At 41.0% G+C, this 24,779-nt stretch overlaps 1 protein-coding gene across 9 annotated transcripts in view; it reads left to right on the top strand.

Annotated features, from left to right (window-relative positions):
• Window positions 1–1,312: 1,312 nt before the first annotated feature.
• PCLO (piccolo presynaptic cytomatrix protein) overlaps window positions 1,313–24,779 on the top strand; it is a 385,852-nt gene continuing 362,385 nt past the window's right edge. For all 9 annotated transcript variants that reach the window (XM_080392024.1, XM_080392028.1, XM_080392027.1 and 6 more), the window contains exons 1-3: window positions 1,313–1,837; window positions 7,880–9,131; window positions 19,491–20,897. In XM_080392024.1, the coding sequence (XP_080248150.1) occupies window positions 1,596–1,837; window positions 7,880–9,131; window positions 19,491–20,897 (2,901 nt within the window). In that variant the 5' untranslated portion in view covers window positions 1,313–1,595. The remainder of the gene's footprint in view (window positions 1,838–7,879; window positions 9,132–19,490; window positions 20,898–24,779) is intronic.

The raw sequence follows: 24,779 nt of genomic DNA, 5'->3' as shown, positions 1-24,779 counted from the left end.
CTGAGCATCAGAGTATGTGGGAGTAAAGCATGACCTGTATTAGAGTAAGACAGATTTAGAGAGCGCTTAAAACCAGTTGGACATCCAGCAGCTCATGGCACTAGGTGGGGTGGATGAAAGGATGCGGAGGGAGCTGGCTGATGCTGTTGCAAAGTCACTCTTGTCATTTTCAAAAGGTCATTGGGAAAGTTCCCTGAAGGCAAGCACTGCACCTGCCTTCAATTAAGGGGATCCACAAAAGAACAAGGCAGATAGGCTAACATGGCTAGTACCTGTCCTGGGAATGTTACAGAACAAATCCTCCCTTGAAGCCACATCCAAGCAGATGAAGGGCAGGAAGGTTACTGGAAACAGCACGTGTTAGCGCCAGGCAAATCACACTCCATTGGGCTTTCAGCACAATCAACTTAACATCCTTATAGCCAAATTAGTGAGACCTGTACTGTGCGTGAAAATAGACGGAACTATCAGGCTCAGGTGGGTTGTGGTTAGTTGTTTCAAGTCCAGCTGGTGGCATGTTACTAGCTGTACCTTTCTGACTAATAATATTCAATGTCTCTGATAAAGATGCGAGCAAAGGCATGGAATACACCCTCGGCAAGTCTGCAGAGGATGCCAGCTTGAACAGTAGATTCCCTGGAAGGCAGGGCTGCTGTTTGCCGGGCCCCTGGTGTGCAGGAGGGTGGGCTGGCAGGAACCTGGTGGAGTTGAGCAAAGGCAAGTGCAGAGAGCCCTGTACCTGGGAAGGAGTAACTCCACACACCAGGGCAGGCTGGCCCCAAGGCAGCTCTGGTGGCTGAGGTGGTGACTGCGCTTCAGCAGGATGCTGCGTGATGAGGAATACCAGCAGCAGGCTGGCCTGGGCTACCTCAAGCATAGCCAGCTCGCGAAAGGCAGCGATTCTTCTCCATATATTCAGCAGCGGCGAACCTGCCTTAGGGGTCCAGTGGCCAGTCGTGGGGCTCACCAGTCCTGGAACCACACTGGCATACTGGAGCCAGTCATCGTGAGGGTGGTCAGATCCCGGCACAGGTGCCCAGAGAGGCTGGGAAATCTCCACCCGCAGAGACAGTGAAGACTCAGCCGCCAACGGCCCCGAGCACCCTGCCCCCGCTGGCTCTGCTGGGGGGGGGGCTGTCACTCGGTGGGTGCCCTCGCGACACACCTTCCAGCCCCCCCTTACTCCCGTTCCGGGCGAGCCGGGCTCCGTCTTATTCCGGCTGCCTGCGAGCACAGCGTGCTGTGCCGAGGGCCCGAGAGCGGGCAGCTGCGGCACCGGCAGCAGCACCCCCTGGGCGGTGGCCACCCCGCTGCCGCGCGGCGCCTTTAAAGGCCGGGGCGCGGGGCGGGGCGGTGGCGCGCGGGTGGGGGGCGCCCGGAGCATGCGCGTTGCGGCGCGGCGGGGAGCGGCGCGGGGGGCGGCCGGCGGCGCCGCACTCGGCCAGCAGCCGCGGCGGCAGGCAGCAAGCCCGGCCCCGGCGGCGGCCGCGGAGCCCTGAGCGCCCGCTGGGGAGCGGCGCTGCGCGCCGGCCAGCCGCGCCCCCGCCCGGTGTGCCCCCGAGAGCGGCGGCGGCGACCGGGGAGTGGCGGCGGCCATGGGCAACGAGGCGAGCCTGGAGGGAGGCGAGGGGCTGGGCGCCTTCCCCGAAGGGGCGGCGGCGGCCGGGGATGGCGGCGGCTCCGCGGCCCCCTTGCAGCGCCTGGTCCCGGCTGGGGTGGAGGCAGACCTGAGCCAGCTGAGCGAGGAGGAGAGGAGGCAAATCGCCGCTGTCATGTCAAGGGCGCAGGGGCTGCCCAGAGGGAACCTCGCCGGCGCGGAGCCGCCTCCCATGCAAAGGCATGCACGGAAAATCTCCCTTCTCCCGCTCCTCCCTTCCCCCTTCTCCGTCTCCTTGCGGTGGGGCGGGGGGCGAGGCGCAGTACGAGCATCGGGAGCGGGCGTTGCATTTTGCTGGCTGAGGGAGGGAAGGGGGCGGCTGCACGAGTGGGGGCACCGGGACAGAGCCGGCACTCACCGGCGGTCCCCGCTCCGGTGGTTTCTAATAATAACGACGGTCCTCGGTGCCGGTGGGCTGCGCCCTCTCCCCTTCCCTCGCTTTCGCACCGAGCCGGAGCACGGGCAGTTTCTGTGCCGAGGAAGGGGGAAGATTTGCAGGCAACGTTTGGGTTTTCTGTATGTGTGCGTGTGTTTTACGGGGCTGGAGTGCCCCACAGCTCAGACAGTAGCCAGGGAAGCTCTCCCCGGGGCTGATGGGTTCTCTAAGCTTCTCTTTCTGGAGAGAGATTCTTGTTGAATCTTTCAGAGCTTTTTGGGCATAATGTATTTGCTAGCCGTTACTCTGTCAATTCTTAGCCTTTACAACTACCATTTGGCTTAATTAAATATTCATGCATTGAGGAGGGCTCTTTCAGTCTATCTCCCCCCATTCTCCCCCCCATCAATTTTCTTCTCAATTTTTTTCTTCTTTCCTTTTGTATTGAAAGGGGAAAGAGGCAAAATAAATTGATTGCCACGGGTTTCGGTTTTCCGGAGGGTGATGGCTTTACCTCCTTACGCATCTGCGAGGGCTAGGGTGATTTCCTCCCCTCCCTTTGCCCTGCCCCTTGGTAAATGCACTGCCCGACGTGCAACAAGCCCGTTCCTCCGCGGCCGGTGCCGGCCCTGCCCCTGTCCGTGGTGCTGAACCGCCGCCGTGCCCTGCCCGCCGCCCGGGGCCGGCGGCTCCGTTGCTCTCTCTCCTCTCCGGGGCTGGGTGTGTTTGTCTTGAAGGAGGATGCTGAAAGGAGCCTCCTCGACCGACTGCTCAGCATGGCTCTTGTGTATTGATCTCGCCCTAGATAAATGCATATTGAGTTTATATAATATCAGGTTTATATAAGTGAATTCTGGAAGAAGAGAAGCGAGGAGGGTGGGACCAGATTCATCCTTGGGCAAACTACTGAAGTCATTGGGATTATACCCAAGATGATGGTCTCCATTTTTTTTTTTTAAACTGGAAATCCAATCTGCCAATATTGCCTTGCATAATTATTAAGCAGGAATTAACACTGTATGTAAAATATAATTTTCCATTCAGTTCAGGGCTCTACACAGCTTCTACAGATGTTAATGGAAAAAGAAAAGATATTGGTTAGTTCTGTGAAACTAAACTCAAAATTCCCTTTTGTATAACAGTCTATGAGCAAAGACACAAAGACTTTGAAAGTTTATTGTTTCATGCTAATGTTCCAGTAAAAAGTAAGATAAATATCCTTCTAGGATTTTAGACGAGGCTAAACTCATTGCAGTGTGAATATTTCTGCATTTATAAATGGCTGCTTTCCTACAAACGTGATACCAGAAACAAGTTTGATCTTGTTAGCATACCATACTTTCACTCTCCACTTGAACTAAAGGCACTCTGTATTTTTGAATTACAGGCACTCTGTATTTTTGAATTACAGCCTTTTAACTTTTAGTCAAAATTGACATTTTAAGATTCAGTGCAATACTCTATCAACTAGCTTCTCTTGTGGGGTTGGAACAATTTCTATCGTAGCATCTTTGTGCCTGTCACCCCATAATGAGGTTACTACTTACCTCTGCACTTATTTTGTGGCTTTACTTTCTCTCTTTGCTATTGAAATCTACCAAGAATGATGGAAATAATTATTAAGAACATGATCCAAACCCTGGGAGTAAGAATTTTCTAAGGACTAAGGATCAGCCTCTTTCAGACTTAAATTTAAGTAAAGAACTAGCCTGCTGAGACTCAGATTCCTCAGCTTCAATCTTTTCTTTTTTAGTTTAGGTGTGGCTAAAGAACTCAGATGTAGAAAATACCTCTTAACTGATGTTCTACAACTGTTGTTCTCAACAGTGCTTTTTTTTCTTTTTCTTTTTTTTCTTAGCGTGGTTATGCCGCTCCAAATGTTAAGTGACTGAAGTGGTGACCAAAAGAGGAATTCTGGCTTCCAGCTTATATAGCCTTGCATTATGACAGTGTTTCCTATCGCATTGCCTGTTAGTTTTTTTTATGTCGTTAACTGGATTTTTCCATTGTAACATGAGCTGTTATCCAGTCTTACCCATGAGGCTAATAATTATGTCTTATTCGAAATGCATTCATACCCCTCCCAAAGTAGTCCAAGTCTTAAAGTGTACAAATTTCTCATGATTGATGATCTCCTGAAGTACCAATTTTTGCAACTACAGACTTTTTAATAGTAAGTACCAGGAAACATAGTTGCACCTCTTCCACCATAAAACACATGCTGTAGCTTCTAGGACTTCTATAGTCTTTGAGCTTTTAAGTCTTCAAAAATGCAATAGATAAATAGATGCAATTAATAATTATGTATTTTAATATAAGCACTTAGACCTAGAGCACCTGAAGTGAACTGCCTAAATCAAATGTAACTTTTGATTTTTATTTTTTTTCTTTGACTGGAATCTAGAGAATAAAATGTTCACAGTTTGGGATGCTTAGCACCTATGGAAATCATTCTATTCTACTTTAATTACCTGTTTTCAGAAAACTCCTGGTTAGGAAGTGTAGCTGAAATGCACACAGTTGATCTGTAAGCAAGTTCCAGTCATTCTAGCTTCACTGAATGACTTTGTAACTGTGTCACTGTCCACTTGCTGAGGAATTATTAATTGTTCCACATCATCTGAAAGTATTATGTGACCAAAATGAATATATGAACTGTCTAATGTGGCTGGGTGTTTTGGTTGGTTGGTTTGTGGTTTTTTGTTTTTTGTTGGGTTTTTTTTTTTTTTTTGTGGGGGTGTGTGAGTTCATTAAGTTGTTCACAACAGACATTAACAGAAAGAAATTTTCTGCATTTTGAGAGGAAATGTAAGAAGTCTTATCAAGTGTCACACTTCTAAAGTATGTTTATGATTTATTTTCCAGAAGAAATACATACTTTTCTTAATCCCATCACTCTTAAATTAAAATAATTAGCCACTAGGGGTATGCGTAAGTTTATACATATCTTGTCCATAGATCTGAAAAGATCTAACTATGTTGGAGTTGTGTAGTTATTGCACTTCTTTTTAAAACTGTTTTTACTGATGAATAGAAAAAAAACCCATGCCTTTTTAAACACTTTTTTAATAGATATGGCATTCAAGAACTAGACTAATAGTCTTTTTGTTAAATCATCTTTTGACTCCAAAGTAAGCTTTGATTTGGCTGTAATATTCATGTAAATGAATAAAGATGAGCTCTGTGAATCAGGGCCAAAGTGAGGAGAAAGATAGCAGCACAAAGAAAAGAATTAGGTGAGGGAGGATTAAATGATTTTGCTTGTTGAGTCTGGATTGAAAATTTTAAAACAGTGGTGGGGTTTTCATGATTCAAAAGGTTCAAAAATAAGAAAATTCTTCTCAAATAAAGGCAAGATATATTATTTTTTTTTTTTTTTAGGATTTCTGATTCTACAGATTATTTAAGATTATTTAAAATTGTTCAATATCAATTTGTAGCTGGCTGCAAAATAGTTATAGAAAAGAAAGCTTCAGCCTCCAGCTACCTAAAACTAAATGGAGCAGGTCCTGGGTTTTGACAAAGGTAACATTTCTAAAGGAGCTTATCTTTTCAAGGTGTTTTCTTCCACTAGTTAACCACGCTCTGGCTCCGTTAGAAACATTGTTATGTATAAAGGCATGACAAGTCAGTTCTTCAGAATACACCAGCAGCCTTGCAGAATTACCTAGGTTTATTTCCTAGATTCATGGGTTTTAATCTCATTTCAAGTCTTGACATCTGATTAGGTGGAAATTTAAGGTGTGCATTATTTTGATAAAAATGGAAGCTGGAGGACAGCTGTGTTCCAATAGGGATCCACAGTTACTTATTCTCGTTCATGTCCAAGTTCAATCTCTAAAAAAACTTTTAGGTTTGGGTTGGTTTTTTTCTTCTTCTTCCACCTTCACACTATAAAGTTTGGACATGGTACCCTTCTTTCTGACCTGAATTTTAATAGTACCATTGATCCTTTTCTTTTTTCCCCTTGTCACTCTTGGCATTGCTGAATGAAGCTTTCCAACATTTTGAACACTTTCAACATTGAATGCTGGACATGCACCAGAGTGCTCCAACAGGCTACTTGAAATTATTTCACTTAGTAAGCAGTATCACTTCAGACAAGCCTAGAGTGCTTATCTAAATACAAGAAACAGAACTGCAGGTAGACCTACCTACTTGCTAAAGACAGTATAAAATCATTCCTTTAACAAGCAAAAATGCCAACTATTTGAAGGAATTGGATTATCATTGGGCTTTTCTGAATTACCTGCTTTATGAATAATGAGTTAATGTTCACTAATGCCAGTGGAAACACACCTGTAATTTTTACAAGCATAATTTTATAAGAATGGGGAAGGGTAAATGGAGTTTTGGAAGGCTGGAAATAGTTTGTCCTTAATGAGCATTTCATATGGAAATTTTTAATTAAAAAAATAATCAGATATGAGATTGTGAGAAAATCCCATGTCGTGAGAATTATGAGCACAGAAATGGCTACCACTTAGCTCTGTCCTTTTATATTGCTATTGCTAAGCATGTAATGAAAACTCTAAATACTGATCAGAAATAGTAAACCAGAATAGTAACCCCATGGTAACATTAACAGGGTGGAATACATTTTTCCATGTGCCTGCTATATGTAATTCTGCAGATTTCTGATAAAAATCTTAAACAGAATTTTGCAAATTTTTATTTAGTTAGTTAAGGAATACAGTTACATGTAATGAGTAGTTGTTTATTTTGGTCATGAATGCTCAAGAAATGTCATGTCTGGAAAACCAAGATCACCGTTAACTGGATCTCTCAAAGAGAAACCAGAAAATTTTATATTTGCAACACTGTTGTGAGGCTGAAGAGAACACCATATCTTCCAGCAAAAGCACAGTGATAGCACTGAATAGAATATTTTACTACATCCTTTAGCAATAGCATTGAATACAACATTATTTCCTTGAGCTGCTGCCAAGTATAACAACAAGCAGAATCCCATGCCATGTAAGAAGACGTGATCTTGATTTTGGTTCCTACATTCTTATTTCTGTTTTCTCCTATATGAAAACACAGCAAAATGTTATTGTTAGAGAACTGGGAAAAATCCCTATGTAATGAGACATTTTCTTTTTATTGGTGGGCAATGTGAATTGTTGGGGTGATGCTTGAGAGGAAGTTCTATAGTAGTTCTATTTAAAAAGGAAAAAAACCACCAAGCTTCAGGAGTAATTCTGTGAACTGGCAACTGTTTTATCTGAAAATTCTGATTTGTGAGTGGATGGGTGGCAAAATAGATACCTGAAAAAGAAGCATATACTCCTTAACGTACCTGGATTTTTAGGAGTTTAAATCCCTGCTGCATATTGAATTGTAAATATAACCAAATTTTGTACAAGTAGCCAAAATACAAGTACATAAACATTGTGTATTGTGCAGTGTTAGTCTTGTACGACTGTGCTTTGATTGGCTAATTTTCTGACACCTCTGTTTCTTTTAGTCTTCTCTGTCTCCCTGTGTTTGTATCCCAAGGGCTAGAGTGGAGAGTTAGTCATTTGGATTTAGGTAAAATAGCAAGTTGTAGCTTTCTGAGGAGAAATTGTCTGGTAAAACATTGTTTTCATATTAAATTATTTTCTAAATAATAGATCAGTCTGTGACTGAATACTTGTATAAGCTTTTAAAGAACAATAATTTTTACTTAAATACTTTTTGTATGCACCTTATGTTGTAAGCCTTGGTCTTGCAAGCACTTAAGCACCTGAGAAACTTCACAGTGTTACCAGAGCACTTCCAGGGTCACTGATATGTCTGATTCGATCACATTTCTCTAGTGCTTTTCATTATTTTAATTTTATCACATTTTCTGTCTGCAGACATCCTGAGCTTGATACAAGCCACCATCCCAGGCATCCAGGTAAGCCTCCAGATCCGGGACCACCAAGTTTAAGTAAGAGCAGAACAGTGGATGTGCTGAAGACAGAACAACGGGCACCTGGACGGAGCCCTTCTTCTATTAGTCTAAGGGAATCAAAGTCCAGGACAGATTTTAAAGAAGACCAGAAGCCAAGTATGATGCCCAGTTTTCTCTCAGAAGCCAATCCGTTGAGTGCAGTTACTTCGGTTGTGAACAAATTCAACCCTTTTGATTTGATATCAGATTCAGATGCAGCCAACGAAGAAGCCAGTAGGAAACAAAAAGTTACCCAGAAAGAGCAAGGGAAACCTGAGGACCAGAGGGGCCTGGCAAAACATCCAGCTCAACAGCAGTCTCCAAAGCCAGCTGCTCAACCACAAGGACCTGCCAGACCTACCCCCCAGCAAACTGAGTCTTCCAAACCAGTGCCTCAGCAGCAGCCTGGGGAACCAAAACAAGTTCAGAAACCAGGCCCCGGTCACCCAGCGGACTCTAAGCCAGAACAAGCGAAACCACCACCCCAGCAGCGAGGACCACAAAAATCTCAGCCCCAACCATCAGAACCAGTGAAGCCTGTTCAACAACAAACTTCTGCAAAACCTTCATCAGGCCCAACAAAACCATTGCCACAGCAACCAGACAACACTAGAACATCATCCCAAGTGCCACCTCCCACAAAACCACCATTGCAGCAGCCAGGACCTGTAAAACAACCATCTCAACAGTTGGTACGGCAAGGAGGTCCTGTAAAGCCATCTTCCCAGCAAACGGGGCCTCCAAGACAGCCGCCTCAGCAACCCGGACCTGAAAAGCCATCTGCTCAGCAGACAGGACCTGCAAAACAACCATCACAGCCTGGACCTGGGAAACCACCTCCACAGCCAACAGGGCATGGAAAACAAGTGCCACCGCAGGCAGGGCCTACAAAACCATCCTCTCAGACTGCAGGGGCCACAAAGCCCCCGGCACAGCCCCCGGGACTTACAAAACCACCAGGCCAGCCACCGGGGCCCGAAAAACCATCGCAGCAAAAGCAAGCTGGTGCAGCCCAGCCCGCCGAGCCCACCCCCAAGAAAACCTTCTGCCCTCTCTGCACAACCACGGAACTGCTGCTACACACTCCAGAAAAGGCCAATTACAACACGTGCACCCAGTGTCACACCGTCGTCTGCAGCCTCTGCGGGTTCAACCCTAATCCTCATCTGACAGAGGTGAGTCATTTTGAAACTAACCTTCCCTACCGGAGTGCAAAATTAAGATTACCTTCATTCTGCTGAAATGTCTGGTGTGTTATAGGGTATCGTCACGATCACTGAAGGCCTTAACAAATTCAGTGAAAAAAGATAACGCTTTTCAGGAGTTGTGGTTTGTTAAAAATATAATTATATTTATATTATACATATATAAATTTATTTATATTATTACTTATGAGTAAAAGGGGTGAAATTGTGGAAAAAAAAGGGTAATGGCTCTCTACAGTGCTCAGAATGGTGTTCCCATTTCTTCATATAAGAAGAGGAGGATCCCTAATGTGACTGACTTGCTGTTTTACTTGATTTTAAGCACTTGCTGGCTATGTTTATAAACTGACCACAATAGTCACGTGCTAATATGTCTATAAATAAATAAAATTTGCTGCTGTAAGAGCTAACTAAGCAAAAAAAGATGGAAATTACTCTTTTTAGCCCCGGTGTGTTTTCTGGAAAAGGATGTGGGGTGGATTTGCTTTGTAGCTGTGTCAGTGTTCAATAGCTGAAGGCCTGAGTCATGAATTCTGGCTTGGTGATACTCAGGTTATTTCATTCTTGTGGGGGCACTAAGGAAGAGATTTCTGTGGACTATTTCTAACCTTGATCACCATTCTTGCTGTATTTGTATAGCATAGAAATGGTATAGAATGTAATATTAGAACTTCAAATCAACTTACTTAACCTGATGTTTGCAGTAGCTTGATTTATGTGCTTGTACATACCCTTTACTTGCTCTGTGTGGGAGCAAGGCTTCATATGAATGTCTGATCCATTCTTATTGCTTGAACAGCTTCTCATACATCCCGATATACTAGTTTTACATTTGTACATTAGTTTGGAATTGTTTTCAGTACCAACACTTCTATAAATTTATAGGAAGTCAAGCATAGCAGACCTGACACCAAAGACTGACTAGTGATAAATAGCCAGAAGGAGTGTTTGGGATGCTTGGTTTTGTCTTGTTTTGGTATTAGTTTAGCTGATCAGAGATGCTGATAGGAGGAAGTACAGAGTACTACTATATTTTGAACCTGACAAATAACATCCCTACATTTTAAATTGAGTCAAAGAATCGCTGAGGCTAGAAGGCTGCTCTGGAGATCATGTAGTCCAACCCTCTGCTCAAAGCGAGGTCACCTAAAGCAGGTTGCTCATAGGCAGTTTTGAATGTCTCCAAGGGTGGAGACTTCACAGCCTCTCCGGGCAACCTGTTTGTCAGTACCACAATGATTTAAGAACATTCCTAGCAGTTAAGTTTCTTTCCAATGCACATGTTTATTAGTTGGTACCTGGTAACAAACAGCAGGTTTTTTGCATCCAGGAATATATTATTTATTGATTTTTGGTTGTTAAAATTGTAAATTTAAACCTGGAAGACTAATTGGAGTAACCATTGTATCATTTAGAAGTGTACTCACTTGATTGAGTTTAGGGAAATTCAGAATTGAGATAGTTGGCACTAATGCTTGGACTGGAAAAAAGTGACTTGAACAGCCATGTGCAGAAATTTCAGAACACCTGCAGCTAACCAGGTGCTCAAAGTTTGTATTATCAGGGCCTATATGAGGAAAGATCATAAAGCATGTCATTCTGGACAGGGTAAAAAAAGATGTTTCTGTGTAACGGACAAGAAACATGATAGATCAGTGTTAAAGAGGAACTTTTGTAAGAAACCTTTACGTTCAAGTTCTGACAGAATGTTTTTAGACCAGAATTTCTTACATTTATTTGTGAATGCTGATTTGTAGATTTCTGTAGTGTGCTCCTGGAGTCTCTTGCAGCTCCTAGTCTTCCTTTTAAAACTTCAGATTTCCCATGGGAATGGTCAATAACTTTGGTATGTTCAAATGAAATGGATTTTGAGAGAGCTTATGTAAGAAGAACTCAAAGTATTTCGAAATTCTGTGAATAAAGACTAGTTTTTGGAGTGGGTACTCTAGAAGTGTGAAATTCAGAACTTTAAGACAATAAATACAGCTGCATTTAAGACTGATTACATACATATGTAAAAGCAGATTTGAATTTCATATTACACATTGAAATAAACACAGGATATGCATTTATTCCATGATGAAATCATTTCAGTAAATGAAGGTATTGGACATCTAATTTATTCTGCTATTAGTTCCAAGCTCCTGACGCCCACTCGCACTTTTCTCATTTGCTCAGCTTTGCACCACCAGCTGTCTTGCTGAAACTTCATTGTGGGTGTCCTGCTCCAGTCTGCAGTGAAGTACGATGAAAATCACATCTGACTTTTATTACAGAACAGTTGGAGCAAAGTAATAGAACCTGCTCTGGCACATACAAAAATTTAACTTATTTCAGCTGCAAAGGTTCCCACTTGAGTTACCCTGAAATTTCCCTTTCCTTTCAATCTTTAGATTATTAACAAAAGTTTCTGATTCCTCCTTTACAATAGTTCATACACTTCTTCCTGTCTAGCATGAAAACAATGTTTTGTGTCTTAGCTGCCAGTTTCCTTGATTATGGTGCAAGTTTTTTCTTTTGGCTTCTCTTATTTGAAGCTCTCCTAAAGTCTTATTAAAGACCAAAAGACTTTCTCTTACCCATGTACTTACTGACTAGATCTTCACCTCTTATTGCTATACTTTGACCTTTTCTGATGTTCTTTTTGCTAAGGTTCATTGTTCTGTAATCCTGTGTTGTGCCTTTCCCATGCCATTTATAGCCACTGTTTTTATTGCTCATGTTAAAACACATTACCGTTTGGAAAGCAATAATTTCAAATTGGATGTGGGGAGAGCAAAAGGCATTTATTTAGAAAAGTATTTATATTACTTATGTTCTTTAACATTTTCCCCTGTACAGCTGCTTGAACTATGTTCTTAAGATATTTTTCTTACAAGTTTCTTACAGGATAGTTCAGTCTTTGTAACTAAAAGAGTGAATTACTTTTCCAATACAGATCTTTCTAAATTTCTATATTCTGTATTTCTAGCTGATTCTGGAAAGAATATAGCAGGCTTTACAAACTGCCTCAGGAAGTAGATTGCATGTGTTGTAAAACCATTATAAAAAGAGCTGACTTTAAAATTTTTTATTCATTATTTTCACTTAAACCTCTATTTAAAATAAAAAATCTCCGTGATTTAACTCACTGGAGAGAACTGTGTAACTAGGAGCAGGCAGTGATACCTGTGTTGCCACAAGGTTCGACCCCTTGAACTATTTCTCTGAACCATGTGACATTGTGGTCCCGCTGGGGAAAAGGGATGGTTGGTATCTTGGTTTTGTACAGCAGGCTAGGGAGAAAACACACCATACGTAATGTGCTCGGTAACATATGTCTCTCTAATCTGTCTAGGTATTCACACTCCACACATCACCATGGCACATGACTGCCTAGCAACAGTTGCATAAAGTGAGGGAAAAATTATATAAACAGGTTTGATGACTGGTACTCTATTCCCTTTTCCTTTCACAAACACATACCTCAGAACCTTGTAGCAGGTGTGTATTTATTTTATTACTCAAGTGATTTATTTCACTCATTTAAAAAAAAATATTATTTTGCCAAAACTGCTCCCATGAGGCATTAGCAACAGAAACCAGCACTCCCCCCCTCCCCCCAGTCCATTCAGCCTTCTAGAACATTTGAAAGATGAGTAGGCTTTCTGAAAACGAACGAAGACATCTGAGGGACTATCTCTTCTGTTAAACACTTATGTGTAGTTTTGATAAAGCTAGGCAAAAAGCATGGACTAGTATAGTTAAATCTAAATGATAGTCCAGATGCTCAATAGCTGGAGTAAATTTTCATCCCCTGTGTACTAGTTATTGGAAGGTACAGACAACACAGGCTGAGCAAAGGTTTAAGGTGTAATAATACATTGTGACATTCTTTATGATGGGCATCTGTAAAGTTGATGATCAAGTGCAGTGTTAAAGCTGTTAATATTGGAAAATTGGCTGTTCGTGAGCTGTACTTCATTAGCCCACCCTTGATGAGTATGTGCACATATGAGAATGCCTGTCTTCTAGGTAGTATTTAGAAGAGATTATTTTTCATGCATTTTATCTGCGTTAGTCCATTTTTTATCCACTGTTTCAGTATGCTTTTGAGAGACCATTTAAAATTAGTCTTGGAGTCAGGTATAATTTTACTTAGATACTTGCTGAAAATTGCACATTCAGATAATGTGAAGCAGTGTATATTGCTGTAGGATTTGTTCACTTGCCAAAAGCTATTCTGGATGGAGGCAAAGTGAGTTCTGAAAACTGTTGTACTGGTTCTGGTTTTTGAAACAAGATGGCTGTATCAAAGTTGACTTAATCCTAATGGAAAGAAGAGGAGGAAAAAAAAAAAAAGAGAAAAAAGGTCAAGCCTCCCTCCCAAAATGGAGCATATAATTTCAGATCAAGTAGAAAATTTTAGTGGATTTATACCTTTATTTTTCATTTCAACAGGAAAAATTGTTTTTAACCCAATCTAAAAATATTTTCTTGTTTTTTTGTTGTTGTTGTTGGAATTTGCTCTTCTTTTTGTGGGCTAGAAATTTTCCTTATCAGTTGCTCTACGTACTACAGCCTTGATTTTTTGCTCTTTCTTTCTGCTTCCATTTTTGTGTACAATCATATCACAATCTTTGTTGATCTAGGGGGACCAAGATTTGTTTCAAATATTCATAATGATTTCTGGTATTTGTATTTGTTTTTATTAATTTCCTGCATCTCTAGGTATGCTAAACAGTAGCAAATACTGGGGCATGACGTATTTTCAGTAACTAAAGCAGTCAGAAATGCATTAGTTGTCTTCAGTTATTATCATTATTATTAGTTTGTAAAGGGAAAGGAATATATAATGATTTAAAATACCGTTAATATAAGGAAGATACCTGGATTCACCACAAAAATTATAGTCAAGTTTTGCTTATACTTACAATAATATTAATAGAAATAACTCTATTAAATCTTTTTTGATTACAGGACAGTAAAGGAAGGTATTGATTCAATTGCAATATTCCCTGTGGTTTACAGTCTAGACCCTGCTGTGTTATTAGTAATGTGTGAGAACCAGAATGCAACATGGACTGGAAATGACATATAAACAAAAATAAAACTGCTGTCACTGTGGATAGTGACATGCCACAAAGACTAAGCTTTTTTATACTAGGAAAAATAACTTTGAAACTGTACGTGCTATCTAAGCTCAGAATTGGGATATCGTGTTATGTAAGTAATGCAAAACAAAGTAGAAAAAAATTAAGGACCTGATTCTGACCATGAGTTGCAAAGAAATGAGTTAAGCAAAAAAAAAAAACCAAACAACAAAACCCAAAGCTTTTTTTAACTTTTTCAAAGTAGTAATTTAAGTATCAACTCTTAACTGTGCCGAACTAAAGCTAGAAGTGTTCTGTAAAAGAGGGTGGGGTTTGGTCTGGGTTCAAATTGATCAGAAAGCATATTTAAACAAGCCTTGTTTAGTCGTCTTTTAAAAATGATCAAAGGCTGAAATATTTGAGTGTGAAATACTTGGTTTGGTCCAAAGAGTACGTGGGGTTTCCTAGTGTTACTAACACCGCAATTTGTGTGGAAATGGAGAGTATTCACAATTTTTTGTGATGAAATGAAGTTAATATAGTTCCTTTAGTTCTGCCCCTGGCTAGAACTGCCACACAGGCATTTGGGAAAGTTGTAAAGATCCTCAAACACAAGGGTTATGGAAGTATAGAACATTGTTTCTCTCTGTGGAATGTTCTTAAACACACTCCCACAGTTTTTCTTTCTCCGAGGAAGACTATGTGCCTACATTTCTGCTTTACATTTAGGATTAGATGTATTAATAGTATTGATGCCCTATGCAATTTTTTTTCTTTTTTCTTTTACAAAAGGGGCAGAACATGGAAAGATGCAAAGACCTATGAATGGCGAATTGTTTCTCAATATTTTAATTGGGCAATAGTCTACAATATGTTGGAGTGTTTTCTCATTAACCCAGAAAACTGTCCTGTCCAGTTTTTAACCCAAGTAAATAATAAATTAATCTGCATAGCTAAAGATGTCAACTGCAGTGAGCCATCTGTGCCAGTATTGCTGTTGCTCAGCAACTGTAATTTACTACTATGTTAGGCCATGTGATGTGGAGATGCTGTTTGCTGGGTAATCACTGGGCAGGAAGCATGGCCCTGCCCTGCTCTGATCAGACGGCATAATCTGTTTTCAAATCCCGGTGATATTCATTGGGATGCACTCTGTGCAGCACAGATGAACTGTGTTAACCTTTTCTTTGCTGCTCTCTTGATTTGCAGTTATGTTTTTTTGGTAATCATTCACGTATTTCTAGTATATTAAATCTAGATGCAGTTAATGAAAGCAATTAGCATTTGTTGCAGTGATGCAGCATGAAGTGCACTGAGCTGTGTTTAAAAGTCTCTTTCCTTGTGCTGTGCAAGCTTTAAAGCAGGCTTGGCTGTAAAAATTAACTTTTTGTTACACCTAACTGGTGTTCAAGGGAAAAAAAAAGTCAAAAGATTATGTTTGCTATTTTGCTTTATGATTCCAGTTATATAAGCTGTGAAAGAATAGTTCGCCAAACTGTCATAGTTCATATGCAAACTATAGGTATGTGTATTAGTAATTTAAGCAGAGTGGTGGAATGTTTTAAGGTTGTGATAACTGCATAACACAATTAGTCCAGTAATGTTTTCAGTAGTTTTAAAATAGCTAAGTAACCTTTTAAAATAGTAATTTAGAATGGCTATTTAAAAAGTTTGCTCAAACATTGGTTTAGCACCAAGTTACAGTGCTTGTAACTGGTGATGTGGTTTGTGGAGTGGGTACCAAGGGACCATGCTGCTGACTAGAACCTACCATCATTTTTCTGTGTGTCTTGAGTCAGTGTTCCCTGATAAACTCCCTAGTTGCCTTTTACATCTGATATCTGAAAGGAAGGTAAATATTTTGTAGTGATGATCTATTTGCGTCAAATGAGGATCAGTTGCATACTGTGTATGATAGTGAAATGTTTGTTTCAGTGTAATTACTTTGAATAGCTGAGAACTTATTCGTGGAAGGATGGCATAGAAGGAAAACTTTGTCTCTAGTATTGCCCAGGCTTGTTTAGAAAACTTTTTCAGTTGTATGTCGACATACTAATGCAGTTTCTTTTGTGATAGTAGTTGTTCTTTTTTGTGCATTAGAGGATTTTCTGATCTAGTTCCTTGTCTCTTACAATATTATACCACCCTACGTGAAGCTGCATAACATCATGGGGTCAAGTGCTTCATTTTTCATGTTTCTCTCATCATCTTGGCAGAAATGTCTGCTAAGAGCCAAATCTGGAGTCCTCACGTCTCTCTGAAATTGTCAGGAACCAAATAAGCTGATATGTTTTCAGACTAGAAACTGATTTTATCAATAAAGCTTTGGGGCATCACTGAGCAATGTCAGCAAGGTCCATTTACATATCTGTGGCAATGTAAAGGCTCTATAAATCTTTGCATTTCTTTGGTGATGTAAAAGGATGTTAATATTTTATGCATATCTTAGAGTTCCTTTTTATAGCACCAAATTACTGGTCTAAATGAGAATGAGACCCGTTGCCTTAGTATGTGGCTCTGTTCTGCAAAAGGGCTGTTAAAAATGGCTTCTGAGAGCTGCATTCATATTGTGTGCCAGTAATTTTTGTATGAAATATGTTCAATCTGCAAGTCAAATTTCTTTCTCACGTACATCTGGAATCTTGGAGTCAAGCTGGATTCCCTTCCTCCCCTACATCATCTGCAGGAATAGAAATTGAGCACGCCAGTTGATGCACTTGCTCCCTGACAGTTTTCCTATTGCTTTTGTTGGTTTTGTGTAGTTAGAACAAATCTGAACATTTTTTGCAGAAAGGCATAGGCTCTGAATTGCCTTCGGTTGTGTAGGCTTTGTTTATTATAAGGAGAACTGAAGTGTCTCTCATATTTGTTATTGAAATCAACTGTTAAGATTATGAATGCATAAAGGAAAGGCAAGCTGTGGAACATGGTACAATAATTTTCTTCAATATAATTCTCCATGGATGTTGTTACTAAAACACTGTGAATAAATTAATATGGGGCTCCCAACTTGTAGAGCCTTTATGAAGCTTTAAGATGTTATGATTGATGAATACATAAAATATATTTTCTTGTTATGAGGGCCTATAGTTTCTACATCAGTGAGTTAGCAAGGTAGCACTTTCTGGTTTCAATAGCTGAAATCTGAACAAAAAATGCTGCATGAAATCTGTCAGATTTACAGTCCTAATCATGGCACTTGACAGCATGGGTTTCAGGACACAGGAAATCACTTTCAGATTTCTTCTAGCAGTAAGAACCAGTCAGCCACCCTATCTACCAGTCTAAAAATAGACAGCTTGGGATCCGTGGCATCAAAGATGACTAATATCTAAAAGCAGGTGTCAGAATTAAGATTTACTTATTGCAAGAAATTGTCCCTTGGATAGGGACTTGGAAGGGAAACTGATCACCAATCAAACAAAATGGGAGTTAAGCTAAATGTTATCTCTGCTCAGGTCCTCTGTGCAGCTGTGAATTTAATTCCTTTAATAATTCAAAGCAGATCTTAAACGTGTGTTCCAGTTTTGTTTCGGTTGGTTTTGCTTTCTAACAGCCATTTGCTGTGGGGTTGCAAGTAGATTGGAGAATTGTTTAAATAATTAAAAAAAAAAAAGCACTAAAAGTGGAAGATGAAAGCAACATTATTATGAATGGTAACGATTACTGTGACCTTACAGCTGGGGCTGAATTTGGGCATCTCTTTGTGAAGCTGTTTGTAATAGTTCATATTCCAGAGTGCGTATATACCATGCTTATCAGAATAATTGGAATAACTGTGTTTGAGAGCTGCATCCAACTGCTCTTTTTGAATTTTTGCTACTGTTAAAATATGAGTCTGCCGAAGCATACCAGAACAGTGAATTCATCGCCTCAGTCCATGACATCAGAGTTCTTCCCTTCCAGGGAGCTCTGATATTACGCAGACAAAATCTTTCTTTGCAGGTGGTACCTCCAGATTCATCCCGTGACGTATGGTATAGAGATTTCAGACCTGAGTGAGAAACAGGATCCAGAAATCTTCACCCTTAGGGGAAAAAGATCTGAGTCTTAGAACCTGTCCCCTCCTGGTCGCCGTTTCCCTCTCGCAGTGGTGTGTGCAGTGCTGGCGCTCTGCCTTTCACACACAGACCAACGGAAGTAGAGCTACCAAGCTCTGCAGAGTTTAAGTGTCTGCTGTAGGCACATGTGACTCTGAATGGTGGTTTTGCTGCCTTTAATGTTTCTGCTAGCAATGGAAAATGTGGGAAATGGCACGTGATTCTTCTTGACCTTGTGTTGCTTTAGCCTATTTGATCCTTCCTCAGACTGTGAGGCTTTACAAAAGGAAAGGTAGGGATGACCACTTAGGGTTGTTGAGTTTTTCTCTCTTCCTAGAAAATATTGTTTCCCTCTCATGTAATACTTCTTGGGAAGGAGAGAAAATATTTTGAAGTTGTGATGTAGTAAAATTGATGAGAAACATGAGTAAATACATTATTTGCCTTATTCCTTCTCCTATGTAGTATACAGGCATACTGTAGTTACTTCTTTTCATAACAAAGGCATTTTGGAAAACCTAAGTATGGCTCTTTAAATACCATCATCAGGGCTTAGGCAAAGCTCCTCACTGATTCCAAGTGAAGACTTGCCCTCTAAAATTTGTAGTCAAGTGTAAGTCTGTGTAATATACGATGCCCCTTAACACACCTCTGTGCCGAATTCATTGGATACATGTATACTGCCAATATTTGTGCTCTGTAATATGAACCATTACTAAAAACATAAGCTATACGAAGAGCTTGATAGATGTATGCTTAAAGGTAATTATGCATTTACTGTGTTTTAATTCTGATTATTGTTTTCTGTCAGCAGCGCTGATGTGTCAAACTATTTTAGCAGTATTTGTCCTTTTTCTCTATTCTGGAAAATCATTGCTGTAAATGAATCACTGCTGGGTCCTGTGAAATTTCTGTGCATTTTTTCATTCTGCTGGGTTTTTATCCTCCAGTATTCAGCTGTGTGTAAACTGAATGTGAAGTCGTTAGAAGCATGGGCTCAGCAATAGCTCAAATCACAGGAGTGTAGATAAGAATGAAAATAACAATTGGGCGTGTTAGCCGCAAAACAATATTAGTGGTAATATTCCTCCCATTTTACACAGAAGTCTGTAATACTGCAACAAGCCGTACACTAGAATAGCCTATTATGCTAATTTTATTAACCTTGTCTTATCTTAATTATAATCCTGTAAAATTATTTTCTTTCCCCCCTGCAGATTAATGAATGGCTGTGTTTAAACTGCCAGATGCAAAGAGCATTAGGTGGGGACTTAGCACCAGGTCCTGGTTCTGGGCCACAGCTGCCTCCACCCAAGCAGAAGACACCCATCCCACCTTCAACAGCTAAACCATCTTCCCAGCCACAGCCAGTTCAAAAGAAAGATGCTTCTCCAAAACCTGATCCTTCGCAGCTAGCAGAATTGAAAAAAAACCAGCCACAGAAAAAGCAACCATCCTTGCCTGGGTCTCCCCCTGTAAAATTGAAACAACCTAGTGCTGAGCCTGCTGAGATCTCCCAGCAAACAGATTTTGCTCCAAAGTCTGATCAGGCCAAGCCAGTGCAGACTGAAGAGAAGCAACAACAACCCAGTGTACAGAAGCCTACAGCAGACACAGTGCCTACCTCTGCGGTGCCAGGGCCGGAACAGGATTTGGCAGGTCCCAGACCTCCACCGACTCAACAGAAAGCGACAGATTCCCCAAAGCCAGAGCTTGCCAAGCCGTCACAGGACACACATCCAGCTGGGGATAAACCAGATTCCAAACCACTTCCACAAGTGTCTCAGCAGAAGTCAGATCCTAAGCTTGGGTCTCAGCCTGGTGCTAGACCAGATGCTAAAACTCAAAAGCCTGCCGAGCCAACACAAACAAAAGATGATCCTAAGAAGTTACAAACAAAACCGGCTCCAAAGCCTGATCCCAAGCCAGTTCCCAAGGGCCCACCAGCAGGGGCAGGTCCCAGGGCAGTGTCAGCACAGCCGGCCCCTCAGCCCCAGCCACCTCAGAAAACCCCTGAGCAATCGAGGCGCTTCAGCCTTAATCTGGGAGGCATCACTGATGCCCCTAAGCCTCAGCCTACAACACCGCAAGAAACAGTCACTGGGAAACTCTTTGGATTTGGAGCTTCTATCTTCAGCCAGGCCTCAAATTTAATTTCTACAGCAGGTCAGCCAGGCTCTCAAACATCAGCCCCCCCGCCGTCTGGTCCTGCAGCGAAGCAGCCACTGCCTCCATCACAGCCTCTGGCCACCCAGGCAGCCCCTAAAGAGGCTGCTCAGGCTCAGCCTGTTCCAAAAGCTGCTCCTGGAAAGAAAGAAGCCAAGACTCTTACGACCGAAAAATCAGAACCGTCAAAAGAGGATGGTGTTTTCACAACTAAAGGATCTGATTTAGAAAAGAAACCTGGTTTGGCTAAAGATAGCAAGCCTCAGCCTGCTGAAGCAAAGAAACCTGCTGTGCTGTCGGAACCAGAAAAAGCCAGCCAGCCTAAAGTGTCTTGTCCCCTTTGTAAAACTGGACTAAATATTGGTTCTAAGGATCCCCCCAACTTCAATACCTGTACAGAGTGCAAGAATGTTGTGTGCAATCTCTGTGGATTTAACCCAATGCCACACATAGCTGAGGTAAGGCAGTGGAATCTGTGATTACTCTCTACTTCCTACCTGCAGGCTCCCTGTGCTGGGGAGACCAATCTGTAGCTGATTTTTAGCTCTTGAATTGTCATCTGAGGGCTTTTAAAATTAAATGTGTCATATGAAACTTGGTCAGTAGTCAGAAAGTACTGATGAATTTTCTGCAGATTAAAGGAGGCTGGTGTAGCTGGTTGCTAAGTTTTTGAGGCATAGAGCAGATAGTTAATTATGGTTATGCACTCTTGAAATTGGTGCTACTATGATCCAGCAAACTACGGTACTTTCAGTTTATCATGAGGTAAAGTTCTTTTTCATATGCTTCAGTATCATATGTTAACGTGTGCTTATTTAATCACTGTCCCTGATTTAGTCAAGTATTGGATGAAGGAATCTGTTAATGTTTGGTTATTCCCCTTCCTTCCTATTTCCCTATTTGTTCCTATTTATATCCCTAAATTTATCCCATTAATCTCATTCTGGCTCTGGAGTACTTGCACATGCTGATGTACTCACTAGGAAGGCTGAAGTTTGAGTCATACCTAAGTCGTGTAATATGTGATTTTTTGGTGTGAATAACAGATTCACAAAGTCACTTTGTTAAGGAGTGTGAAAGTGCCTTTTCTGTGATTGCCCAAGAGAGATCTAGTAGGGCAAATTTATGTTTAAGAGAATTGAGCAACTTAATTTCAACAGTTTTGCACAGTTTTACCCTCCTTCCTTTCTTTCATGTAATTTTTTGGCAAGGGGATTGGAAACTTTATACTAGTTTAACAGAAAGGTGAGGTGGAGGCACATCTCACTTGCCCTATCAATTTGGCAAGTTCAGCTTAAGAGAACCAGACCACCTAAACCCACTTGTGAGTAATTTAAATGTGTAAGTTGCCCTGCGCAGGACATGAGGAGAGTGGACGTCAATGTTGAGTCTTTGAAATCTGAATGAAGAAATGAGAAATAGCTCCCAGGGTTAGAGGTTATAATTTCTCTGCCTTAAAGTGAGAGCAATGTTGGGAGAAATACCAAGTTGCAGGGAAAATATTGCTGATGTCGGCATATCCTCTTTTTTGTGGATTATCTTCTGGAATATACTATCATTGAAAGGCATTTGTCCTACTATAGTAAGCACATTTTATCTAACTGATGAATATATTGTCTGCTGCCTGTGGTCATTTAGATCAGAGAGAAAGGTCTGAAAACACAGGAAGACTGATCAGTGACTGAAAGCCAGGATTCAATTCAGTGCTGCTTATGCCCTGAATTCCATCAAACACACCTCTTCCTCCATCACTGTCCAACCCCCTGCCCCATACACTTAGGCACATAGACAGATTTCAAATGTGAAAAAATGCCTTTGCCTTTTTCCAGAGGCGCTCCAGTATGCTACATAGGATACCACGGAAACAAGATGGGTCAGTTCTGGTGTAACACTGTGCTAAAATGACAACTACGCAAGTCCGGGTGCATGGCTTCTTGAGTTGATTTAAGTGTGATAGTGTGGGACCGCCTGGTGGTGTGCAGACATACTGTATTTCTTCAGCTTGAGATGAAATGGCTGATACTCTGTTTCTTTTTTCCCCATCACTGTAACTGTCAGAAGGTTCTGTTTCTATTCTTTGGAATATGCAGATCTGGAAATACTATGGATTTTCTGTAGCTGTGACTTCCTCATACCTTTCTTTACCTCTTTCTTTGGCTCCTTCTTGCATTTTCTTCTTCCTTATACTACAGATTTCCACTTCTGTCCAGTTTTCCATCTTACCTTTTTTCAATCATTTTTGCTAAAAACTGGCAAGCCACTTTTCCTTCACGACAGGAGGTGGTTTACTTGGCTGAGGACAGCCTGACTTTCCTTTTCATGAAGATGGGAGACAGAAGAGGGAGCTCATCCTCTCCTCTCCCAAATGAGCTGTGCAAATAATGTATTTAACCTCAGATAGCAGTTCTGTCCCTGCATGCACTGTATATACTGTATACCTGCTACATGATAGACACATGATAATGAGCAAATAGTTTACGCTCGCTAGCAAACTCTTTTCCTCCACTAAACTTCTCTAACGTGTTGAGTACAGTCTTGGAGGTTTTATTTACTTGTCTCGCTATTTTTTTGAGGAGTTAGGAAGGAGAAATAGAAATACTTTTTTAAATTGGTCTTTCTGGTAGTTTTCTACTTAAATCTTTTATTCCCATGTTCTGCATTCAAACAAACAAAAAAATAATTCCAGAAGGCTATATTCCCTCTTGGCCCCAGAAGGTGTTGTGGATGAACGAATGTGATGGGTATTTTATAGTTTTGCTTTGGAGCTGCAGGTATATTACAGTGATTCTAACAGTTGCTTATGTCTTATCTGTATGTTGTTGCCTCAGTTGAGTTTTATTGACTGAGTGATGGCTGAAACCTTGTTGCTAACAAAGCTTGTGTTGGCCTGCATGGTAAGAATGAGTCCCATGGGGCCGGGCAACCTGTGTTTCATTGACAGATACAGAGGAGACTCTAAACTCCACGGATGCTTCCCCCCTTAAGATCTTTCAGCAGGGAGCGTCTCCCAGGCAGTGTGGTGCTGTGCTGCAGATCTGGCTGACAGCACAGTTAAGGGAAGAAGGTGCTTTCTTAGAGTGGCAGTTGTTTGTTCTTGCCTGTAAGTGACAGAAATAACTTCCAAAAAACGTCTTAAAACTGCAGCAAACAGTCGATCCTCTAATAAGCCCTCTACTGCAGGAAATAAGAGAACTAGAATTGCCTAGTCTAAATCAACCATACGCTGTTTACTTCAGTGACATTATTCTGATTTGCACAAGCTGAGAATTAGGCTAGAATACATTTTCCTAAAATGGGCTGATTTGTTCTTTCTCTCCCTGATTTGTTGATCCAACAAACAGTTATTTACTTAAATGGTAATTTATCCATGAAGCAAACAGCAACAAATGGCTAAATAAATGACACTTGATAGATTTTGAAGACCCACAGGACCATGTGCATCCCAGTGCATTAGCAGACTCCTCATTCTGCCATTTACTCGATAGGGAGGAGCACTGTTTACCGGCTCTGTAATTAGCTTTCCGGCTCAGGTAGTTGGAAGCAGCTCTATTTTTAGTAACAAAGCACAAGATCTCAATTGCTGAAGCCAGAAATGAAGTGTGTGGCAACGACCATTTTGTGCATTTAAAACTCAGTGAAGCTGCTCAGAATATTGCACAGGAGCAGAGATGGTTGCCTATAATGTAATTAAGTATGTTGAGGCAGAAGGTCAGGCATATAGAACCTGTGCTGAATTAATGTAGTAGTAAAATAATATATAAAAAAAAAGATTGATAAACTAAGCAAAGGACAACAAAGATATCCAAATTTGTAGAATCTGTATGGGCAACAAGAAAGAAAAATCTTAAGAGTCATGTGTTATGAACAGAAAGAGCTCAAAATGTAATGTGTGTACATTTGAGTGTGCTAATTGATTTAATTTAATATAACTGCTAAGAGAACAACAGAAGCACTTTTTAGTCTACTGATAGCTATAAAATTATCTGGAAAGGTACCTGGAAATAAAGAATGTTTCATGTGTGAAATAAATTATTGGGGCCACAGAAAGGAGAGAATTGTTTTGTATGAAGGAAGACAGGGAGGACTGGGGAAAGGCAGAAAAGACATATCTCAGAATTACTACGGATTTCTTGTTTAAAAAAGATGTAATCTGTCAAGAGATGTGATCAGAATAGAGAATATAAACAACTTCACATAGAGAAGGATGTTTCATAATATGTTTACTATGGAGAATATTGTTTGTATTTTTTGACATGGTGGGTATGATAGCAGGAATCTATAAGGAGGAATCTGTATACGGTGACCTTAATGGCTCCTGTCCAAGCCATATTCTTATATCA

This window comes from Falco punctatus, assembly GCF_963210335.1.
Source record: "Falco punctatus genome assembly, chromosome: 6".
NCBI classification, from domain to species: Eukaryota; Metazoa; Chordata; class Aves; order Falconiformes; family Falconidae; genus Falco; species Falco punctatus.
The sequence above is the reverse complement of the archived record's forward strand: the minus strand, read 5'-3'. Positions and strand labels throughout refer to the sequence as shown.